The 25686-nt window shown below is 35.1% G+C and overlaps 1 protein-coding gene across 5 annotated transcripts in view; it reads right to left on the reverse strand.

The window, feature by feature from the left end:
- The window catches only part of LOC141448757 (facilitated trehalose transporter Tret1-like), a 30981-nt gene that overhangs the window by 4941 nt on the left and 354 nt on the right, over positions 1-25686 (reverse strand). Inside the window, exons 1-6 of one of the 5 annotated variants that reach the window (XM_074117350.1) lie at positions 22245-22515; positions 11662-11715; positions 9008-9061; positions 2826-2997; positions 2169-2310; positions 982-1161 (exon numbers count right to left, since the gene is read on the reverse strand). In XM_074117350.1, the coding sequence (XP_073973451.1) occupies positions 982-1161; positions 2169-2265 (277 nt within the window). In that variant the 5' untranslated portion in view covers positions 2266-2310; positions 2826-2997; positions 9008-9061; positions 11662-11715; positions 22245-22515. Of the gene's footprint in view, positions 1-981; positions 1162-2168; positions 2311-2825; positions 2998-9007; positions 9062-11661; positions 11716-13102; positions 13220-22244; positions 22516-25686 lie in introns of those variants that run through there. The other 4 variants (XM_074117347.1, XM_074117346.1, XM_074117348.1 and 1 more) reach the window with 4 other exon arrangements.

Here is a 25686-nt window from a genome sequence, read left to right on the forward strand (position 1 = left end):
GAACAAACATAGAAAAAGATTTAGTAAGAAAAATTAAAAAACAAAAATATTGCAATTTGAGTAGAATTATTTTAAAAAGCAAAGTGACAGTTACCATTTTTTCGTTTTAAACACTTTCTCTGAAATATGTTTTCAGGAATAATAGAAATCAATTTTTCTCGAAAGATATTCTAGAAAAATTAACAATCCTTAACTAGGGTTGCCAACTGCCCTTTTTTTTTGGAGAGGACAGTCCTTTTTTTCAACACCTGGTTGTCCTTGTCCTTTCTTAAATTAAGAAAGGACACCTTTTAAGAAAGGACGCCTTTTGTTCTTTTTTCAGATATTGTTCGCACAAATCTAATTTATTTTATTGTATTTTTTGATTTAAGTTCTGACTTCCGAGACTTCTTCATTTGGCGTGTTGTTTTTCTGTTCTAACTGAACTGAATAGGTCAACAGGTTATTGATGTAACGATGAACTTTTCATGAATAAATATGTAAGATATACGTAGATATACCAGGCCAGATTACAGACGGGGGAGAGGGGACTTTTTCCCCGGGGCCCGGAGCCGAAGTCTCTGCATGTACACCTAAAAACAAAAAAAGGAAAACGAATGATATACATTCCCGGATCCCAAAATCCTGTCGTCGGCCCCTGAATGTACCTAATTTTATAGAGTTGGCAACTCTACCCTTAACTGTCGCTTATTCTGGATAAAAATGGATTTGTTCGCATTATTTTCTATAGATTATAAGAAAAAGAACACGGTTTAAAATTTAATGGTGTCAATGCAGTAGATTGCTATTAGTTTTCAATTCCTACCCGGGATGTTCAGGCCTGATTTAGAATTTGATATAAGTTTAGGCACTTTTTCTTCTTAAGTAAAATTATATCTGTGTTTTCAGGCTCTCTAAGTTAAATGTAGCTTAAATAAGTACACAAATTATTCAAATCAGATAAGAAATTTACAGAGCCAGTCTAAAATTCACATTACACACCCATGCCTAATATGATGGCAGCAGCGAAAATGGCCGTAGTGCTGGAAGCTGTGTAAAAGATGAACCAGCCGATAATGTGTGGGATGTTGACACACATCATGGCATACTTACGTCCCAACGGTTCTAGTACCATACCTGATGCTATACTGCCAATTGGTTGGCATGCAAATATTATGCTACCTGAAAAGAAAAAAGAAAAAAATATATTAAGGACTGAGTTTATATTAACCTATTTTTTCCTAGGGGATCTATGGACACGGTTCCCTCAAAAGTTCAGCTAATGGAAAGTTACATAAATTAGGCAGTTTTTTAAAAATCTTTTATTGAAATTTGCGACTGCAACGGTTGTTGCAACAAGCAAATGTGATGTAATATAGTGTCTTGATTGAAGATTGGAGAAGGCACCCAGTGGCGACACTCCCTTAACGTGATGAGATCACTATACTGTTATGAGGAAAGTAGATCGCGGGGGCCATCTTCTCTTCAATCTCCTTGGAGGATTACCTGGTAATATGGAAGAAGATAAGTGTTCAATTAAAGGATTAGGATGAGCTGCTGCAAAAGGAATGAAATTTTAAGAAACAAGTTTTAGTAAGGTCCGTTAATGAAAGGGATGTTGAGGTCATTATGAATGGTGAGGTTAGAAATATAGAATGGAGCGTTACGTAAATGGATCCCCATACTTCAATGCCGTATGACCAAATAGGTCGCAGTAACAACAGGTACAGTGGAGTCTCGGTTATCCGTCACCCTTTTATCCGTCTATTCCAATTAACTGTCACTGTCCTCAGTATTTAAAAATTTAAAAAAAAAACAAAAAAATATTTTGTATTCATTAATTTTAATACCCAATAGAATGAATTGAATAATGAAAGATACCTGACCTTTAAGGCTTAAGCGTATAAAATATGTATACCAGTTAATACAAAGTTTTATACACGTTAAACTCTAAGAATCTGGAAATTTTCCTGTTTTTTTCCATTATCCGTCTATTCGACTATCCGTCACGTGTCTGGTCCCGGACGTGACGGATAACCGAGACTCTACTATATAATAGTTTTATGTTTTGTAGGTTGAATTTATGATGTTTTAGATTTAAATTATGTAGCTAGAACTCTTGTCTTTCGGAATAGTAAAAATTTAGAGGTTTTTTTTTTTTATATATATCTTTTGCAAGTCTTACTTACCAAACCATGAGGCTTGCTCCTTGGTAAACACCAACCCTTTCTCATCTTTTCCTTCAAGCAGAGCTGGAATTACAATTGTGGCATATCCCAGCGTCATTCCCAGATCAAGAAGAAGTAGATTTTTAATTGTACTAGCCAGAACCTGTAGAAAAAAAGTACACTGGTGAATTCTTATTTAAGTGGGAGTAGATAGAAATCGTTTACATCAATCATAACTTCTATTTGTATAAAGTAAAAAAGAAAAATATGTATTCATTAGCCCACTGTCGAGTGGTAGTGTTGCTTATAACGAGAGTAGTCTGCAAGCTGGCAGTCCTCTGCAAAATTCTGTGAGCGCCAATGACCTTAGATATTGGACGCATTTTAAATTAATAAATAATAAAATCATCAGTTAAGATTAAGAAGCACATATGACCACTTAAAATAATATTTGAGAAGGTAATAATTTAGAGTAATAAATCATTGTTGACGCTTAAAGAAGATCAAGGTGTAAAACCATTGAAATTACAATGAACATTTCAATAATAAATGAAAAATCGGCATCAATCTAAATGTCTATAGACAGATAATTATGTTCAAAAACGTTTTATTCTAATAATCAGGATACATAACCCTCTCTAGACTTCCTCCATAAGAAATTTACGTTTCTAAATTCACCTGAGGCAAAGCTCTTCTCCAAGCGCTAGCTGGTTCTGCCAGAACTTCATCATGTTTAGCAGCATCTCCGTTTTGAGCTTTCTCCTTTAGGTCGCCGAGAGCAATGGTACCCGGTGTTGATTCTCGACTCTCAGTTGTAGATTCAGGATTTTCTCCATTACTTGTAGATAAGCTAGAAAAATTTTACAATAAAAATTAAATTTTCAGACAGATAAATGTTCTTTATGTTTTCTAAACATTTATTTTCTGCATGATGGATTCGCCAAGCAACCATGAAGGCGTTGAAATATGTAAATATTAATTTTTTATTTATTACATAATGCTTTTGGGGGCTTATCCCCTAAGCATGGAGTTTGACATTGAATGTTTTGACAAATAATTAATACATAAACGGTAGATATAAGAATACGCAAAATAATAAATTTAAGTTCATGAAAACCAAATTATATAAACTTCCTAAGAGGTTTTCTTTCCTTTCTGTCTTACATCAGATCTTAGCTTTCATTAGCTTTTTAAAAAATTACCACTCATTGAGTAAAAAACTTCTTATTTTTAAAGATAATTTGACATAATCATATATTACGTTGATCTAATGTACAGAATTAATAGAAAATAGGTTCACATAGTTTTCTGAGTCAGGCAAAGCTGTTACCAATACAGTTGTTTAATTTATGTGACCGGAAAGGCTCGAAGACCTGGCAGGAGAAAAGGAGGTGGAGCAAGGAGTCTGAAAGGTTATTTCTACATAAAGTGCATGTGGAACTATCAAAGACATAAGTACAAGAGTAGAAATAGATTTTTGTTTTTATTGAGGTTTGCTAATCTAAGCTGTGATATTAAGCGAATTTTTTTTTATGGAAATAAGCCAAGATAGATGGCCGTTCATTGCTGCCCAGACAACTTATGTGGCGGTGACAAAATATTGTATTTACATCGGTCAATTACATAGGCGATATCTCTACTTAATAAACAGTCATTCCAGAGTTGTTTTTCTAAGTTTTTAATTTGAGATTTAAGAATAACGGGATCTCCCTGCATGAAATCTAAAGCACCTATGGAAATTAAAATTGATTTAAACTGGGTAACCCAGTTGTATTGAAAAATATGTAAATATACAGGGTGTTCATTTTAAGACGGCTCAAATGCATTTCATGCTTAAACGCTTAATCTGAGCGAAAAATGGTAGAGGAAAAATTTTGTTGCCCATCACCTCTAGTTACAGAATATGTGACTTGATTTTTTAGATTCCTGCCCGCATACGCGGCTGACGCGCGACCAACACTGTTGACCCACATTTTCATATACACAGTTTCAAAGAGTATAAAAAGTAATGAAAGAAACCGGAAACCGCAATTCGATATCTTCAAAATTAAAGGTGCTAGGCTATTTCAAAATCTGGTATTTTTAATCATATTTCAATTTTTTTAACTTGTTATCAAAGAGAAAGAAGAGCACGCGATAGGTTATTTTTATGTATTTTTTCATCCCCTTTCTACCAAAAATATATTGCCAAGGCAGTAAAGCTAGTATTTTTCTTAATATCGGGAAATAAGTCGTTTTCCGAGTGATTTTTTCCTAAGAAAAATCAAATGTTAAGAGCTTTAGATGTTCTCAAGCATACACAAAATGGCTAAAAATTAATTTTACATCTGTTACAAACAAGAAGGTTTAATAATTATTTGGTAATTTTGGGAGAGTTGCGTTTAATTACCAAAAAAATTGGTATTTACGTGATCAATATCTTTCATGTAAAGGATCAAACTTATTCCTTTATTTATCAAATAATGCACTTTACTCAACTTGTGAAGCATGTACTGTGCCTTCAAAGGTGCCCTCCTCAGATACAGAGAGCAGTTGATAACCTCCCAGGCTAACCTGGCTCGCAAGCCAGGCATGATGCTTCACAAGTTGAGTAAAGTGAATTATTTGATAAATTAAAGTCTCGAAAGGAATCTGTGCTCTCATCCGGGGCTCCGATATTATTGTGCAAATTAATCTAATTTTATTTTTATTATTATTATTATTATTATTATTATTTGCAATTCGCTAAGAATCTAAGAATAACATTTACAATAGGCAAAAAAAGTATTTGCACACCCTGTTATTTCAAGGTTTCATATAAAAAAAATCGCTTTTTTTCCCAAATTACGTTTATTTAACTTCTTAAATCAAGCACTATAAGATGATAAATAAAAATATGCAAAAGAGTCAAATAAATTAAGTATAAAGAACATAATGTTATTTTATACTGCAAAAAAAGTATTTGCACAGCTGTAATTTGGGATCTCTTGACATGCAAATAAAACAAATGCCCTAACAAAAGAGGATTAACGTCACCTTTGGTACTGTCTATACTCCCTTTACTAGATTCATTAGTTTTAATTGTGTTTTCAACTAGTGCATTGAGATGGCTCCAAAATCTAGAAAAATTCCTGTGAGTGTGAAACAGGAAGTGCTTATATTACATCGTGCTGGAAACAGTAATAGAGAAATCGGAAATAAAGTAAATTTATCGTTTTTAACAGTGAGGTATATCATTGAAAGAGGAACAACAGAAAATAAACAGCGAACAGGTCGACCAAGAGCCTTAAATGAACGGGAGAGGAGGAAGGTCGTCAAAGACACGCTGAGGAAACCAACTCACAGCGCTCAAAAACTTGCGCATGACCTGGCGTCTTGTTCAGGAAAGACGGTTACACCTCAAACAATAAGAAACGTCCTTCACAATAAAGGCATACGAGGCAGGCGACCCTTAAAAAAGCCATTTATTAGTGAGGTTAATAGGAAAAAACGTCTTGAGTTCGCCAAAGAATTTGTTAAAAAACCTGTTGAATTTCGGGAAAAAATTATTTTTTTCTGATGGAAGCAAGATTGAGGTTTTTAAACCACAAAATATAATAACAATCTGGAGAAGAAATAAAACTGGTTTGAATACAAAAAATATATTAAAAACTGTTAAGCATGGAGGAGGAAATATCTTGGTTTGGGGCAGTATGGCTTACTCTGGGGTGGGTAATTTAGAAGTTATTGAGGGCATAATAACAGCTCGGTCTTATTTGGAGGTGTTGCGAGGCAACTTGAAGGCAAGTGCTGTAAAATTATGTTTGGAGAACGATTTTCATTTCCAGCAGGATAACCATCTAGAACATACGGCCAACATTACAAAAGAATGGCTCCTTTATAATCCCCCAAGAAGATTACTGAACCCACCTCAATCACCAGACCTCAACCCAATTGAAAATCTGTGGCATATTCTGGACAGGAAAGTCCGCCAGACCTCTATTACAAGTAAGGAGCACTTAAGACAAGTGTCAGTTAATTCCTGGAACAATTTATCAGATGAGGTGACAAGAAATTTAGTTGAATCAATGCCAAGGCGTTACAAGCCGTAATTGAAGCTAAAGGGATGCACACTAAATATTAAGGACAATGTTATGATTGGTTATGGGTCAACCAAATTATTTTTTGCAATGTTTAACTAGGTGTGCGAATACTTTTTTTGCAGTATAAAATAACATTAAGTTCTTTATACTTAATTTATTTGACTCTTTTGCATATTTATATTTATCATCTTATAGTGCTTGATTTAAGAAGTTAAATAAACGTAATTTGGGTAAAAAAGCTAATTTTTTTTTATATGAAACCTTAAAATAACAGGGTGTGCAAATACTTTTTTTGCCTATTTTTTTTTTTTTTTTTTTTTTTTTTTTTTTTGGCGCATCAACAGCTGAGGTCATTAGCGCCCGGAGCTTTTTCCAGTGCACTGCCGGCCTCCGGACAGTGTTCTCTCGTTACAGACAACACTGTCCATCACCGGACAGTGAGCTGTAAGAAGCTCCTAGGAAGAGAAAATCTAAGGGTCAGCTGCTGGATTCGAACCCGGGACCTCCGCGTGGGAGTCCAGTATGCTAACCTCATAGCTAATCCCTTCCCTTTTTTTGCCTATTGTATTTACTTAGTAGCTATCGCAAAGTGGGAAGGTTAAAACCAGGTATTTTGTCTCTTGTCTCACAACACTGACAAGATTATGTATGGGGATTAATTTGAAAATGTTTATTTATTTATGCACGATAGAATTTTATTATTTGATAACAATTTATTAAAAAACAAACAATTGTTCTGATTCAATGAAAAAATATTTGAAGCCGTCGATAACATATCTTTTATTGTTAACCTGTTTTTAAAAAAACATTTTTTTTTTTAGCTTACATTGTTACTTGTTTTAAAAGAATTGAATTTTAATCTTATATTATTTTATTTTTTTTAACGACCTTCTCTCCGAATTACTGGCATGAGATATAAAAAAATATTGTTTACTGCGCACAGTGTTGCCTTGATTCAGATGAGATGACATTAAAAGGAAAGATTACTAAAAACAGGAAGTCAAGTTTGCTTACTTGTGCTTGACGTATTAAACAAGTAACCTACAAATATCAGCTGTTTACTGTTTTTGCACTTCGTCTACTTGAACAGTTCGTGGCCTTCATCAGCCTTTATCATATTGAATATAAATACTTATTATTACCGGCTATTTTATGGGCCACCGTTACTTCTTGATTTTAACTGACGTAGCATGTATGTTTACGGATTATATGTATCCTTGACAGGGTTTTTTTTTTTTGGCTTTCATTCATCTTCTCAGTAATCAAAACAAAGTCAGCAGGTGTAGTACAAGACGGAAACATAAATGAGGTACTAATGATTGATTGATTGATTGATTGATGTGATTCTTATAATGGTTGAAAGACAGAAATCGGTCAGCGATACAAAAAAATCACCGATATTACCCACCAATGCAAACTTAACCACATTTTACACGTTACTTGTACTCAAAGAGGCAATTTAAGAGGCCGGTTTTCCGAGTACACCTTTATCTACTAAAGTAGGATAGACGCAAAGAAATGGCTATTCTACTTCTTATCATATTGACCAAACTACCGCCAAATCGGTGTAAGATGCTGCCTTCATGAAGGACATGTGATGAAAAGTGGATTTTCTAACGAATTGAGACGGGCGATTGGCATCCCAGCGACATTTCTGGATATTATGGGAGTTAACCCATTCGCTGCCAAGCCTAAATTGTACGAAGTTATTCGCTTTGCCATTTCTGTTTTGAGTGTTATTGTTTATCTAGGTTTTATTATTTCAAGATAAATACACATATTTTGTCATAAATCATAAATAATCATTTACATGTATAAAAATCAAACACGAATACATATGTATTGTATTGTATTGTATTATTTGCGCACGTTAAGCGAAAAAACAAATGAATCACACAAATTGTAATGCTATTATACCAAATAATACCATTATTCCAAATAATAATACTAAACAAATCTTTATAATATAATATAAAGAATATATTGAAAGTATCACGAGTATATTCGTGCTGGCAATGCGTAACACCCTGTCAACCACGAGTATATTCGTGGTTGGCAGCGAATGGGTTAAGATACTCGATCATTCATCGCCAGATGCTCGAGCGGGTCTTCCTTCTGATAGAATGGAAAACACTAATAATGGATTTATGGATGCCTTGAGGGTCAGCCCAATAAAACAGAAACTTATTATTCCAGGATAGTTGCCAGCATAGATGGGATGTTCGAATGAGCAAATTCGCAACTCCCAGGTGAAAAAAAAAAAAATTATTTGTTCGGACAGACACGTTCAAGGAGCTGATCTCTTGTGTTTTCATTTCTAGACCTGGTGTTCTAGAATGTTCTACGTAGAAGTCCAGAAAGCGGTAGATGTTCTACTGGTCTTGGTACCAGCTGATGGGAGGGAATTTCGGGTAACGAGGAGATTAGGTGTCCTACCACCTCGGTCTTAGATGAGCTGTGTTGGTGTTTCGTTTGACTTGAAGTTTACGTTAGGTTTACGAGCGTGTCAGCTTAGAAGCAAGCATAAATTCCCATGGATGAGTCAGTGGATTTTCGACAATTAAAAATTGTGGCTTTTGGGGCCCAGTCCAACGCAATTTTTGAGGTGTTATCGGGATGGTTTTCACGGATCTCTTCCAGACAACTGGTTAGTTCGCCCCCTCCCGACATTGAAGTTTTTTTTTTGTAATTTGAAGAATGGTAACTTTGGAAGGAAACTCAAAGTATAAAGTCTGCACAATTACACTCTTTCTCTTACACTAAGTCAACGTAAGACGTAAAATGAATTAATTTACGTACTTGTGTCCTTGGTGGTCAGATGATTCGTCTTGTTTTGGCTGGAAGTCATTCTTTCTGAAACAAAATGAAACTCAATCAATAAATATAGCTGAAATAATTTGTGTTCTTCGCGTTACGTAAAAATTCACGGAAAACTCTACACACTTGAGATATTGCCGTTACTGACCCTCTTTTGAAAGATACTCTTATGATCGGAAATGGCGTAAGAGGGGGGAGCTTCTCTCTCTTCCAGAATCTTTTACGTACGTCCGTTAGGTGACTGAAGACAGGATGAAACAAATAAACATGCGTCCCCCCAGACGGACAAAGTCAACGAAACTTGATTGAAACACTTCTCTATCCGGTCTTTTGCCAAAGATGGACTTCCGCTACTCGCTGCGAAAGTATCCATACTTCTTTGGCCAATGAGAGACTGCATTATCTTTCTCGGAATTTCCACATGATAAGAGGGTTTAGATTTCATACACTTTTAAAGGAAATTTATAAGATTAACTAAAAAAATTAGGAATTCAGAACAGGCTGCTCATTTGCAATTAAAATACATGCCATACTAAATGTCAGTTTGCGTAATTCAAAAACACAATTTGTGTCTATTTAAACAATACGTGATCATTGGAATTTTTCTGTTTACTGCTTCAACAATTTATTCTATTTTAATGTAAATTTTTATCATTTATTTTTTTTCTTTCTTTCTTTTTAAAATTTAGTTCTTTCCTGCACTGAAATCCAAAAATCCTGACGACCTTGGGACAAGGCTAGAAGGAACAAGTCTCATCTTTGGCCTTGGAGATGACCCTGTCGACAATCCAAGTTACGAAGTCAAAGCACAAAGTTCCAAGTAAAGCTGACGACTTCTTTTTAAAACTCAGTAAACCGGAAGTGCCTCTAAACTGAATAGATATCTAAGATTGTCTTGGAAAAAGGACTACAACAATTATCTCTAAAATTTGAAATGCCAAGTGAAAAAATATAATTCCGGTTTTTGTAAGTCAAGGATTTTACGCTTAACAAATAGAAAGAGTGAAAAAAGAAAGTTAAAAAAAAATCGATTCCCAAAAATAGTACAATCGATTTTTTTCGTACACAAAGTGACTTTTACATCTACTAGCTAATAACTATGGTTTTTATTAGCTCACGGTTTTTTGACGTGAATACGTCTTTAAATTTGAATCATATGGTGGCAATCCAAAAAATATAATGAAAACAAAAGTTTCGAATCTATTGTCTACATCCAAAATTAAATTAGACCACTGGATAGCTAAAGGATCAAAGAATTCATTACGATAAGCGAGGACTGTGACGCATCGCGCGCGGTGGAGGGGGAAGCGCCGCCATTTTGAGATTATTTTGCTGCGTATCGAGATTTGCAATTTGTATAACTTTTGTCTCGGAGAAGCTACGATGTTGGTTTAAGTTTTAATCGTCAGCTGTCGTCACAATCTATCGATTGTGTATAAAACATTAGTGTAAAATGGTGACAGTGAATATAATAAGGTGTTAGAATAAAAAAAATATTATCAAAAATATATAATGTCGGGCTATACGCGTCGAAAAGCCAAAACCAAATACAGAGATCGTATACGGTTGGAAAGGGCTTCTCAAGATCAATTGAATGATAATAATAAAACACCATATGACCGAGTCAAGCTGTGCCGGGAACGTAAAAGAATGAATGCGGCCGAGCGGATCAACGACGGTGTCAGTACATCTGCAGCTGGGGCGGTTGAAATCATGCAAGTGGATGATGAAATCGCTTCTACATGGACAACGGACTGTATAGGCATAGATTGTGTTCGATCGTCCGATTTGTTTCCTTGATTTCATCCTAAATACATGAATAAAAATATTTTATATAAAAAATATAACCCGTTACATAAACGTATTCACGTACAACACACGGCCGTGTCCATGACACAGCCACAGTTTAGTTTTTTCAATTATTTTTGCCCCCCCCCCATTTCTCGAAAACAGCTGGGTACCAGGTTCCAAAGTAAAGTCCAATATTTTTTTTTTTAATTTCCCCTAGAGAAATGTATTCTCGGAAAGAGTTGCATCAAAAAAACCACATTCGCTTTATCTAAACAGCTGGATGATATTAAGAGGTAACTAAATCTTGGCTTGAATTCCAATTTTGTTGAAAATAATTGGACCGGATGTGTATAATTTCAATGTTACCAAGAGTTAAGATTTAACAGGAAGTTTCTGATTAGTTGGGCACAATTTTTATTAAACTTTGCGAACTGTGAACACTGTAGGGAGAGGGGGACCAATTCAAGGGTAAAATAATTACGAAAAATAACCTTTAACTTGAAACCTAGGCATATTTATAACCTCTCCTTTTCAATGAAATTACTATGGCTGGACAATCCATCAGTTTGTGTGACAAATTGAGGAAACTAAACATAGAACTTTCAATCACCTTCGTCATATTTTTTTTCATTAATTTTTATACTTAGATGACCGGAGATCATGCATACGCTCTTTTAGGTATCCACGAAAATATTACGCAAGAGTGAGGGAGACATCAACCTCTGCTGCTATCAGATTGCAAATGCTGCGTAAGCAGGTTAACTTACGCAGTATTGCAATGTGTTCTTATTTCATCAATATACTCTTAAAATAAACTTTCATATCTGAGACCATAGTTTACGTACTTTTGTTCTTCTTGGTTACTCGAATCGTCTTGATTTGGTTGATCGTCTTCCTTCCTGAAACCAAAAAATGAACGGCGATTAATGTAGCTATAAAATCTTTGCATCAGTTTAGCAACTAAATTAAGACTTCCGCTGAAGGAGCTGACCAATGTCTACCAAGTAGAGTTTTATCGTGATCTTAAGAGTGCAATTCGCTGGGAATAATCACGAGAGAAGCAGGTGATTTTCTCAGTGAAGGTAGTAGCTAAGTGGCGAAGATCCAGGGTTCGAATCCCGAGTTTCACTTCCTCAGAGCTCCTTACAAGTTCACTTGTCTTTTGGACATACCACCAGTTATGGTGGAATAGTCTCTCTCTAGAACCCTTCCAACTTCTTAATTGGGAATTGGGAAGTGTTATAGGATAGTCTGCACTTCCTTGGACAATAGACTTGATTTCCTACATCAGTGGGAGTCAACCACGGAACTGTTGGAGCAGTTTTAGGAGTAAAGAAGTGAGTGGCACCAGAGAGTGGTCTCACCTACTCCAAACTCTAACTAGGGCTTTCCTCGAGATTCTGGAAAGTTTACAGGGGCTAAAGAGGAATGTAACCTCCTTTGAATCCTTTACTTTTACGGGAGTGACCACAGTAAACATCAAATGAACTTTCTTTTCAGTATTTACGGAACAAGTTAAAATGAAGTAATTCCTTATGACGTCGTTTTTGCATATAATTATTTTGCGTTAGGTGAAGCGAGGTACTTTAGGGATGTCAAATTGTAGGTCAGTCCCCGAGGTAGAGATGGTCTGAGGGTCTTGATGGTAACGCTAAGATGGATTCAATTCTAGTAGACTTTGAAATTTCGAAAGAATATTTTTCTCCCACTATTTTTGTTGGTATCACTTCCAGTAAATGAAGATATTAGCCAGCGTGCTTTTAAAAAATCTTGTGTGAACACGCCATTATTCTTGCAACTTACAATCTTTTATCAAAAAGTAGTTGACTTCAATGAATGAAACTGAATTTTATTTAGTTTAAATTTAGGCAAGAAATACTTACTCGCGTTCTCACATTAACTTAACAGCCATTGTCTACTTTAGACAAGGTATTCTAAGCATAAATCTTCCTAATTAACCAAACAATTATTATTCTTGTTCTTCACAAGTTACAAAAAAAAAAAAAAAATCCATCATTATTTTTATCTATTTATCAGTCATTAAAGCGAGGACAATAGTTGATTCTCTTAACTGCAGGCGAACAATAATTAAACAGAACAAAGCAAAATTCCTTTTACCTTACAATTCTCCAAGATAACTGATATGAATATATTAATAGGAATCATTAAGTCTTAAATTAGAAATGAAAGCGCGTCCAACTTTATCACACAATAAAAGCAACTGTATCTCCAGCAAGGACGTACTTCTAGAAGAATATAATATAAAAATTATAAATGCAATTAAACCTTTGTACAATACTCCCGTTATTTTCTAATAATGAGTGAAAACAATGATAAACTTTTAATTGAATAAAGTACATACTTCAGAAAAATATTGTGAACACTCATACCACTAACTGTACAAGTTGTAAACTAGCAAATGTTTCCCCTAAATGCCAAATTTCAGAAAAATAAACAATCGATAGAATCGTAAATATTACTGTAATGGTAAGTTAGAGCCTAGCTCCAGTGTAGAGCTCTTGAATTTACCAACTGAAAAAAAAATAAATAAATAAATAAAATAAACGTAAAATAACATGAATGCAGTGATTATTCCACGTACTTCAAACAAAAAATCGCATACATTCTGAAAAAAAATCGATTTATCTCGAAATCTTGTTTCAAATAGATGTAGATTAAACATGAGTTAAATGTGTATACAAAAAATTTAAAGAAAACCATTACAGCTCTTTTTCCATAAAATGTCAAAAAAAAAAAAAGTAGAAGTCCAATTAATAAAGTGGTTTTAATCTCAGATGTTGAGGCGCCTTAAATTACGAAAATTAAGAATTAAAAAATAAACAATAATAAAGTAGTTCTCCCGGTTTGAGAGGGTTTTGATCGATAAATTAGAGGCGGGTTCGACTTCAATTGAAATATAAACTTTTAGCTTTCTGCATTTTTTTTTTTCACTCTAGTGGAGCTCAAAAATAGGCATTTATCGTTTAAATTCAATATTCAATATTTGAGATGAGAGTCATACTTATGTTTTTACCTTTTACAAGAAAATACAAGTTCTCTGCAGCTAAAACAGGAATCTGGTCAGTTTTACACGGATAAAGTGTTAATATAAAAGCACATAATCAAAAACATTTTTTTTCGGTATCAAATACTATGCTAATGAAATCATGTGTGTAAACAGTTATTTATTTTTGTTTACGGAGTTAAACAATGTATACCATATTTGCCCTTGAATTCATAAACATTAAAGCTGTTCAGCGATAGCAATCATTGTATTCAAACACACAAAAAATACCTTCTCATATTATCACAAAATTCTTTTATTACCAATACGATACATATTAAAACTTTTAAAACATATTCTAGAATAATAATTTACCGGTAAGGTAATAAAACATAACTTACAAAGTTTTATAATCGGTGACTGTTGTTATTATTATGACTTTCTTACACTAGTTATATTTTTTTTTTTTTTTTTTTTTTTTTTTTTTAAAGAGGGGTGAAATGCAGGTTATGCACAATGTGCCGGACTCCCTCGCGGCCTACCGGCTAAAACACCCCCCTACTTCCTGGCCTAGCCTGGATTCGCTTGTGCAGCACTACTTCAGGCTAGGCTCCTGTTCCTTATCCACTAGGAGTTATCCTCCTCTCCATCTAGCTCACGCCTTTTGAGGGTTAGTACTTCCCTAGTGAAAACCGCCACAGCATTCCACTGCGCCTTACCAGAGAGCATTATGCCTTGAAAGCACTCGGGAACCCATTGACCCACTCTTCTTTCCAGATCCCTTCTGGCACGACCCCATCTTTCGCACACAAAAAATGTGTGATGGGCGTCCGACGCAGTGGGGGCAATTTCCCTCTGACCGCTTCCCTATCTTCCGTAGAAACTCCCTGAAGTAACCGTGCCCGCTGAGGAGCTGGGTGAGGTAGTAGTCCACCTCCCCAAATCCCCTGCCGACCCAGCTTCCGATATCTGGGAGCAGGGCTGCCGTCCACCTGCCACGGGTTTCCTCCGTCCACGCAGCTTGCCATACAGCCATTGTATGCTCTCGCTCTTCTCGGGCAGCTGCTGCCCTATTAGCTTCCCTTCTTCTTTCGAAGAGCCGCTTCCGTTCACTAGCTAGTAGCGCAATGGGGATAACTCCCGCGATGACCAAAATGGCTGGTTCAGAGACTGTTCGGTAGGCAGAGGCAATCCGCAACGCGCCAACTCTCTGGACCCGCGCCAGCCTCTCTCTGTATATTTCTTTTTGGAGCGCGTCTGCCCAGATCTCAGCCCCGTATAACAGTATGGAGTGCGCCACTCCCATTAGCAACTTACGGGTATGAGCCCTCGGGCCTCCTACGTTGGTCAGTAATCTGCTTAACTTTCGGACACATTCTGATGCCTTATCAGCGGCCTTCTGCAGTTGCTTGCCGAAAGTTAACTTGGCATCTAGGGTTACTCCTAAATACTGGACAGCGTCCAGAGAGACAACCGTCTCTGTTCCCACCATCAGTGGGAGGCCCGTCTCAATCCGCCTCTTGGTGAGCATTACTACTTCTGTTTTTGCCAGTGCCAGTGTCAATCCGCGTGCCGCCATCCACCAATTTACCCTGCGCATGACCTGGTTCAACTTCAGCTGGGCTACATTGAGGTCCCGCGCCGAGATTAGAGCCGCCACATCATCGGCGTATCCCACCAACAGAGCTTCCTCCGGCAACACCAGCCGAAGCAACCCGTCGTAAGTTATATTCCAGAGATCAGGTCCTAGAATCGAGCCTTGCGCTACTCCGGCCGTTACATTCATGGACCTAATCCCTTCCTCCGTCTGGTATAATACCACTCGGTTATTGAAATACTCACCAATGATCCGCAGCAAATATTTAGGGACCCTAAAGTCCTCTTCCAGCGCGCGCAACGCATCTTCCCACCTCAGCGAATTAAACGCGTTTTTGACGTCAAGTGTGACCAACAACACTATCCTCTTCAGCCACTGGGAATGATCCTCTGCTCTTTCTACGGCTCTCACCACTTCCTTTATCGCGTCTAGGGTTGATCGGCCAGCTCTGAAGCCATACTGCCTCGGTGACAGACCCCCTGCCGCTTGCACACACTCAGCGAGCCTTCTCCTAAGAAGCTTTTCATACAGCTTCCCAGCAGTATCAAGCATGCAAAGTGTTATATTGTTATACTAGTTATATTGGCGCAGGTTATAAACCATTGTTTATAACCATTTATAGGAAGGTAAAGATAAATACAAAACAAAAAAAAACACAAAATATCTTCATTTTCATTCTTTGCTGGAATACGTCACCAATTAATTGTAAAACTTTAATGGTATTTTTGGACAATATTTATTTGCAACTTGTTTTGATGCGTAATTATTAAGCACAAGGTAAGCAAGCTGATTGTGATGCGTATTATTATAGGTGTAGGACAAATGATTTATTGTTCTACACATAGCCTAAATTTATATTTTCTACAAATGTGTTTTTAATTTCTTTTACTCGGCAAGAGAAAATTACTGGAATCGTGCTATCATGATTTGTTTATGTATATGTATATACAGTAAAAGCTCTGTATTCGCGGGGTATATGTTCCATAAATATGCCGCGAATACAGAAACCGTGAATACGGATTGGTAATTTATAGGGGATTATAGGGGATACGTTCCTAGCTGACAAAATAAAAAAAAAACATTTATATAAAAAAATCAATTTAATTGAAGTTTTTGAACATTTTAATTAATATCTTAAGGCTTAGGCAATGGTTTGAAGAATTTTGTAATTTCCTCTTGCTTGGCAGTTTTTAAAAGCTTTTGTTTGCAGTCAAAGTTTGAACTTACCACTACAACTACCATCAGGTTCTTTAAAATGAGCGTAAAGATACTTTGCCTTCTCCCGGACCATTGGACCACTCAGGGGCACCCTTTTTTGGTTTGTGGTCTTCGATCCATAATGACAACGCCACTTCCATTTTTTCTATTGCTGGATCACGAACAATTTTCGCTGACAGTGAAGTTGAAGCTACAGACGATCTTATTTTATCTTCGGATTTTTTTATCGATCGTACAGTTGATTCGTTGACATTGAATGAGCGTGATATGGATGCAAATGACTCTCCAAGGCGTAAATGATCAAGCATTTCTATTTTCACTTTTAGCGGTAACAGATTTTTTTCGTGTCGAAACTCGTTTCTCATTTTTTTTAGTTGACATTATAAATTAGAAAAAGAGCGGTAGAGACGTGTTACTCGATCACAATTTTTGTAACGAATGTGAAAGACGAAACAATAAAACACGCAAAGCGGCTTTTACTATAGAACGGAACAGCAACATTTAAAAATATACTTTATTCTTCGAGTAATAAGGTTGCTTTCATTCTGTGCGTTTACATTCTCAAAAACACCGATCGCGGCGAAGGCGGCTTATGTCAAAGTCCTCGGCGATATCATTTAACAACATACTTTAGGCAAAGTTGTAATAAGATCTATTTTACTTTTTTTATTAGTCCATTTGACGGCATTTACAAAGGATATTGGGTTGGATACCTATTGGAATCCTTTTATTATCATAGTGTACTTCAGCGAATATAGGAATTTGGTCGCATTTTTTTAATCCGCGAATAGTGAAAACGCGAATGAAGGAAGCGCGAATAAGGAGCTTTTACTGTACATATGTATGTGCCTTGGTCTTTCCCAGTTTTTGGCCTGCAAAAACATGAACTATAAAACATAAGATTTTGTATAAATTCAGTGAACCCGGGGGGGGGGGGCACTCTTTGACATTTCAATCTACTGAATCGATTTTTCTAGTTTTTCGATATTTTCTCACAACTCCATTGTAGGTAGTTTTAAACCAACTTTCCACTACGCAATTTGAAGCTCGTAATATTTTGACTGATTACACAGCTGGGCAAGAGAGTGTTGGGTATTTCTCTAATGTACCATTTCAGTGCAATGAATAGACTAACCATTTTTTTTTCTTCTTCTTCTTGATATGATATTGAAGTCAACTACTTTTTGGTAAAAGATTGTAAGTTGCAAGAATAATGGCGTGTTCACACAAGTTTTTTTTAAAACACGCTGGCCAATATCTTCATTTTCTGGAAGTGATACCAACAAAAATAGTGGGAGAAAAACATTCATACGAAGTTTCTAAGTCTATTGGAATTAGCGTTACCATCGACACAGACCATCCCTACCTCGGAGACTGACCTACAGATGACATCCTCGCTTCACCTAACACAAAATAATTATATGCAAAAACGACGTCATAGGAATTACTTCATCTTACTTAGAAAAATACTTCCTTTGCATTGTAAAGAAGTAACTTGAAAAGAAATAAAGTGCTGGTCGTGATTAATCTGGCATTGAGAGAGGAGCTTAAACTTGCCTTGTATTCTTTTCATCAGAAAGCGATCATTTAGTTCAAGGTATGTTACGATCTTAACTATTACGAACTTGGGAGTAATTACAACAAGCTTGGGAGCCTCTTCAAGGTAACAATCAGTTAAGTAAGGAATTACTGTCACTTCCTGATCCTCTGTTTGCGGTTTATTTATTTTCTTCATACTCCTCGTAAGGGAAGGTAACAGAAAATCGTGCTGATTTCCAATGCCGACTTTTCCGACCGGAAATATACGTTTTAAAGACTTCTGAGTTCCAAAAAGTGGTGTGTGTGTTCAGCATAATTCAATAACCGGAAATAGCGGCTTGTTCAGTATCGTCAGAAAAAGTTTTTCTTAGTTTTAAGTTTTTAACAATGACAGCTGCCCATCACATTGCGTTCATTTGGATCTAAAATGTTCGTTCGAAACATTTTCCTATCACAGTTCAAGATATGGTCTCCAAATACTTATATATTATCAAAATTAGTTAAATATTAAGCAAAAATTCCTTGTTGGAGGAAAACATATAAAACGGAAATACAACATTCCGGCATTTTGTTACGATTTACTGGATTTATACCAAATCGTAGACAATCATACTGATTTCTGAACGGAAATAATAATGGGAGAAGAGAAAGCTTCTACATTTTATTTGAGGAAACGGAAATTACAACACCATGTGCACAATCTGAGTGACCGCCTAGCGGTAGGTACTGATTTAATTTAGTTAGTTATACATTTTACTGGGACAAACAAAAAATTCAATTTCCCTTTCTCTAAACACTCGTAAAAAATAAATTGTCAATTTACAGATCTTTTTAATTTGAGAACGCACCGGAAATGCTCTCCCTAAAGAACGCTGAGCCAAAAAAAAAAGTGCTTTTTCAAACATCCGAAAAAGCGGATGTGTTTTATTTTAAATTATTTCAATTTTTTCCGCCATTCTTGTAAACTGATTTCTCTTAACTGATTTAACATCCAATAAAAGCAACCATCTCATAATTTTAATGTACCCCGCATGCAAGACTTCCTTGAGCTATGATTACGGTAAGAATATAAAACAAATGTATCCTGATTCACCCACAACCATTACATTACACTACATTTTTTAAAATTAACTATTATTTTTAAAGCTTACCTACGGGATAAAGCGTTGTTCTTTGCGTCACAATTAACATTTTTCGCAGTCAGAGGACCCCCCCAAAAAAACGTGTATTTCTGGTGGAAAATAAATATCGAAAACAGTTCACGAATAAGATAAAATTGTAACTTTGATCTTAAATATATCGGCAAATATTAGGGATATCGAAACGGGGTTAACATCATTTTTCACAGTTTTTTATGTAGTTTTCATAAATATTGTCAAAACTAGTGGCCCTTATGAAATTCCGATCAGTTTTTTGACCATAACTCTGCCAAAAATGAAGATACAGTATCAGTGGTGGAAAATTAGATATAAAAAAACTTATAGTTTATTGTATGAGTTTTTCCGGATTTTCGCTTTCCTAAAAAGTTATAAGCGATTTAAATGGATCACCCTGTAAATATTATCAGATTAAGAATATAATTACAGTATACTCCAGCAACAGTTAATATAAAAAAACTATATTAATTATTATTTTTAAAGCTTACCTACGGGATAAAGTGTAATACTAATCAATTTATTCAATGAATGTCCTAAACGGACGATGTTTAGCTTTCAGCTGCTGTACCAAACGTTAAAGTTAGGCTTTGCAGTTTTATAAAAACGATATTGTACTAGCGATATTTGTTTGTTTAATATCTTTGTGCATTGGTAGTTTAATACCACTTGTTAAAATAAATGGCAACTACTACTAGTTACTGTAACAAGATGTTTTATTTTTTTATTTCTGTATTTATACAAAGTTTTATTTTACAGAAGGAGTTAACCTTTTACTGTACTGTTACAATTAAGAATACAAAAATAATTGAAATAGACAAACTTTTACAAAACTTAAACGTAATTTAGCTGCAGGTGAACTTAAAAAGACAAAGAAAAAAAAATGAAACTCAATAGAACATAAACTGTTAGTAAATAGGAGTCTAGGAGGTATTAAATCATAAATAAAACCTTCGCATTACTGGCTGAAATAAAAACATTACACGATAGTTCAAGTAGGCACAGATTGGAGTTACTCCTGTAACAAAGTACTACGTAATTTCATTGCGCTAGTAATAAAGTTATACACGTTAAATACTTGAGCTTTGTTTGTACATACAAGAATGTTTGTTATAGAAGTATGTGACTGGTTATTAAGATATCTATCTATATATAGACTATAGTAGGGACATTTTAAAAATATGTGAACGAGAGATTCCTCGCTTGCTCTGCATAATTTACAAGTTTCGGATAGTTCTACGCTATAGCTTATCTTTTTTGCATAAATGGTACATTTTTTTGCGGAACAAATCCTGAGTTGGCTATACACTCTGACAGCTTCCAAACCAATATTATAGAGCAAGTAATAATTTTCGTATTTTGCATGCAGGATATCCTTATACAATGTGCTATACGAGGAAGAATGTGCTTTCTCTAGGTCATCTGAAATAGATTTCTGCCTCCAATCACCTAACAGTTTGTTTTTAAATTTTTTCATTAAGTCTGCCCGCTGGCTCTCCCACAGCCAGTCGTAGCCTAACGTTATAAAATAGCTTTTTATCTGTGCATATATCGCCTGAAACCTCTTTATTCCTGTAAATATGTACATTTTATAATTTGATTTGAAGCCAATAAATATATATATATATATATCTGTGAGACCCAGTTATATTTAATGAGATTACTACAAGAGCTATCCATAATTAATAATTTGTTGTAACAAATTTTAGGCAATCTATTGTTGGGCATAGCTAACAATTTTATCAGCCAGTTCAAAGCTCTTTTTAAGACAATGTATATTCTAATTTAACCTGACCAACTTTAGTCTGTGCAAGCAGGCCAGCAGAATAAAGATTTAAAAAATTGTACTTGTACAGTTTCTATATGTTCAACGTGCCTCAAGGCCCAAAGTTCACCACCATAAAGTAGTGTGGAACAGACTATACTTTCAAATAACTTTAGTTTGCTCTCCCAAGAAGTCAGTTAACAAGATGTTTTATTGATATAAAAGGTCAACAAAAGAGTTTCAATAAGAGAAAATATGTTAGAAGCTAAAGTTTTCAGAGATTAAAAGATGCTCTAAATTCAAGTCTCAATCAGACTACCCAAAAAAACAATTAACGGTGGAATAATTTTTTCGTCATATCGGGCCCACAAAACGGCTATTTCTAATGAACTCGTAAAATCGTATTGTAATAACTTTTCTTGATACAGTAAAGCAAGAGAAAGCAAAAATTGATAATTTTAAACTGTCGATTGATGTAAATTGTTTTCACTGATTGGTATTTTGCAAGAAATTTCCAGAAGTCGTTAAGTATGCTAGAGCGAAGATTGGCATGTGTAACTAACTATCTGGCTAGTGGTGAAATTTATAAATAAGGCAACATATAAAACAAGTATTCGAGGTCGAAGGCCTTCGACCGACTTCGCCATTTCTATGGAATTAATAAATTACATAATGCCGGCGCACAGTCCAAGGTTCATTATTAAATATTATAATGCGTTCGTATCTTCGCTAAAATTGCAATCTTCATCTTTAAAACTCAGGGCTGTGAGTTTATAAATATGACTAAAGTATTGATGCTACGTCCTTTATTTATACTTTCACATCCGGTCTGATTTAGCCTCTTTACTATTAAAGCTGAATTACTTATGCTGCAGTTCTGTGCCCTTACAGATAAAAATCATTGTAATAACTGCGAAATTTTTAGTAATTACCCAAACGTATTCCTTTAAGAAGAAAATGTATTTATTTGAAGGAATTGAAGTGGGACAAGATGATCGAAATCATCTGGTACCGTCTGAATTGATTCGACTGGATTTGATTTTTAGAAAAGATGTAAGGAAAACTAGATATCGGTTAGAAACTAGGTAAGTATCGTGGCAAGGTCATTGAATTAAATCTAAAGTTCAGTAAAAAGGATGTTTCTTACTTACTCAGCGAAAGGATCTCTCGTAACTTAGTGATAGAAAGTTTTATGAAGATCTGTGATTTTAAACAAATACGTGCGCGAATTTCTATTACTATTATTCTTACTTCGCAACGTTTTAACGCACAAATATCCTTCAAACACGGAATATGTATTTAATACACTGCATTTTATTCTCACACATTAAACTGTTTGTAAACACGCACATTAAGGTGAAGCGTAACCTTATAGGGTAAACACACCCTCTCTGTGAAAGTGGAGTGTTATGTAAGGTTATAAAGTAGGTTAGTTTTCCTTTACAATAAATCTTCTATTTTCCAATTTTTTATTTTTTTTTGCAAATTCTATTATTTATTATAAAATAGTCTTATATATTATTTAACATGAGTGAACCTATTTCTGTTTATGATTACGAAGAGTTCCTAGCTAAATCAGCTGTTTAACTATTCACAAGTATGAATAGTAATTGTTATCCTATTAAACAGAATTGAACAATTACAGGAAGATATCTATTGTAATAACTCCCTAAATTAGCGGTAAACTTGAGAAATCAGTCCCAGTTCTTAAATATACTGCTTCTGATATTCACATAATCTACATCCAAACGATTCTTCAATATTTACGACGATGAGAATCGATGATGAGAATTCATGTGCGCTTAACCTGAGCAGGAAATTTCGCAGCGAATACGCAAAGCGAAATGTTGAAAGCAGAACTGAATAAAACAATGCAAACACTCACACGAGTTTGTATTATTATTTTAACTAATTCTCCATCGATTGCCCGCTGAACTCAATCAAGAAAATCGAATGATTCATTTTTTGTGAAAAATACATTGAAATGTGAGAAAAAATTGGCCAGTTTAACCTGTATTCCTGGCAGTAATTTATCTTTTTTAGAAAAAGTTCAATTTGTATTGAAAACAAATGGTTGACTTTACAATTATACATGTTCACTTTAAAGGAACCATTTACAGGGGGGGGGGGGAATCGTTAATCAAAAAAATGGGGACAAAATTATTCAGTAAAATGGACTTCCGGTCAGACTTTTTTTGTACCAAATTGGGAATTTTGGGTAATATTTAGCAGGCAAAATCCAGGCATTGTGCTGATGTAGGACTTGAGAGGGAAACCTAACTCTCTGGCCAGGAGGAGCAATTTCATTGATTTTTTTTATAAATAACTTTTAATATATCAAAAGTGTAATAATGTATTATTTGTTAAAAAATCGCGTAAGAGGTATTTCTTTATTTTTTATTTTTCAGGAAATCTCAAAAAAACTGAAAAATAATTTTCTGAAAAGTAACACTTCCGGTGGGCTGGTTTCGTCTGAGATCGGGTGGATTCCCGATTGTGGTACCTGAAGAAGATGTCAAATCGTTACTTCCTTCCGGCGATTTTTCGCTTTTTTGTTTGCATTAAGTGTTCACCATACACACACAAATCAATCTGTAAATTCTTTTTTTTATTTTATTTTTTTGAGTCTGTGGACCTAAAAACGAATAGTTCCGGTGTAAACCGGAAATCGAAAATTTGACACGATGGCAGTACTTCCTTTAACGTAATAGGAAATGAAACTGTATCAAAACAAACTGAAACCTATGAATTGATTGATGAACTTCGTTCACTAAACATTTACAGAATAAATTACGTTCATTGTAGACATACACACCTGCCTAATCCTTCATAACCTTACTAATACTATACTGAATGCTAAAACTAATCTATTTACTTCAATTTGTGCCAGGCGACGTGTCAATGCCGCTTCCGTAAAATCTCCAAAAGAACACATTTACAGCTGGCAAACGTTACTAATAGAACGGAAATGAAATGAAATTACGTCACAGATCTAAGGAACCCAAATCGAATACAATCCAAAGTCCATATACAATTCGAAGGATTTCTCGACAATATTTATTTTATGATAATGCTATCTCAGTGGTTTGCGCAGACGGAGATCATGAGTTGGAAACCAGCTGCCAGCTCTTAAATTTTCTATTCTCACACAGCTCCTTGGTGAGCCGGTTTTCGGTCTGTAACGAGCGTAAAAACAGTCCAGAGGCTGTGGCAGTACACTGAAAAAAAAAGGCCCTAGGTGTCAATGACCTTAGCAGTTGACGCTCTTTATATCAGAAATACAGAAATTGATATAATAAAAGTAACGCACGATGCTAAAATTTCGATTCAGCGGAATTTGCGCGAACGGACTTGCAAGGGCTCTTAAAAACGATTTCTTCGGTTAAAGACTTATCCTACCTTCGACAAAACTTTTTATTTTAATACACCTTCCTCAAAATAATTAAATCAATATTAAGTGAAAACTGCAAGTTCGAAAAAAAACTTTGATGATTATAGTTGTAAAAGCAAATTCAGGTGAGTATCACATCAAATTTTTGTTGTTTATTTCAACATTTCACCTTGAAATAATAGTTTTTGTGGTAAGACAACGTCTAATGAGAAACTAATGATTACAATACGTATAGTTTAGAAATAGTAATTTTCTGTTTCTAGTCGAACATGTAGCAATAACACTACTATGACTGTCATAAACTATGTAGTTTGTTACAACTTTCTATTTAGATAGATCTCCTCGCTAAGACCGTCAAAGGAAAGTTCAGTAACTTAAATGGTTAAGTCGCCGTCTGTCTATCGAACTAATTAAAAACTTCTATTAAACGCTAACCACTGCAAAGCTTTGGAGCTTTCTCATAAATGGAAAGCTGTTAGTTGACAAAAGTAAATAGCTGCAAGCTCCAAACTTTTTGATGGAATCTAGCGACAATTGCTTTCTGAAATCTAGCTGCGAGACTCCATCTTCTCCTCGATCAGTGTACGAGTATTTCCTCAGAAAGCCACAAATTTATGGAAAATGGACACACACTTCCGTTTTTTTTTTTTAATTCCAATAACATCCATGAATCGGGTCATTAGCAATCACAAGCAAACGAATATTATCTCTATTGTAGGTTGTAACAATAAGTTATATTACCCTATAGAGAATGTAGCACCACGATATCGCTCACCTGGGACAAACACAATGAAGACGATAAGTTTCAGGCCATTCCAAGCTAGCAGCACCACATTGTTCAGTATTAGTTTAAAACAACGATTAGTTTATCAAACTGAATAGACGACCAAAGGCGTGCGCTACACTTGTGTCGATGAAAAAACATAAATAAAAATAAAAATTCCTCAATCAAATAGATTAAACTACCTCTGATTATGGGTGAAAGCCTGAACCGGTCAGGGATACACATATGCGGGCTGCAACGAAGATATTCAAGAATATTATTGATTTTTTTATTTTATATTATTATTATTATTATTTTTTTTTTTAAAGGCGAAGCCACTTTTGAGAATACCGTGAAAAATTGAAATATCCTTTTAGCAGAATCGTACTTCTGGTTTAGCGTATTTCCGTCCATATCTAGTCTCCACATCTAGCAGCTT

This window comes from Rhodnius prolixus, unplaced genomic scaffold (genome assembly GCF_049639745.1).
Source record: "Rhodnius prolixus isolate KJV_2025 unplaced genomic scaffold, Rpr scaffold_2, whole genome shotgun sequence".
In the NCBI taxonomy this organism is placed as follows: Eukaryota; Metazoa; Arthropoda; class Insecta; order Hemiptera; family Reduviidae; genus Rhodnius; species Rhodnius prolixus.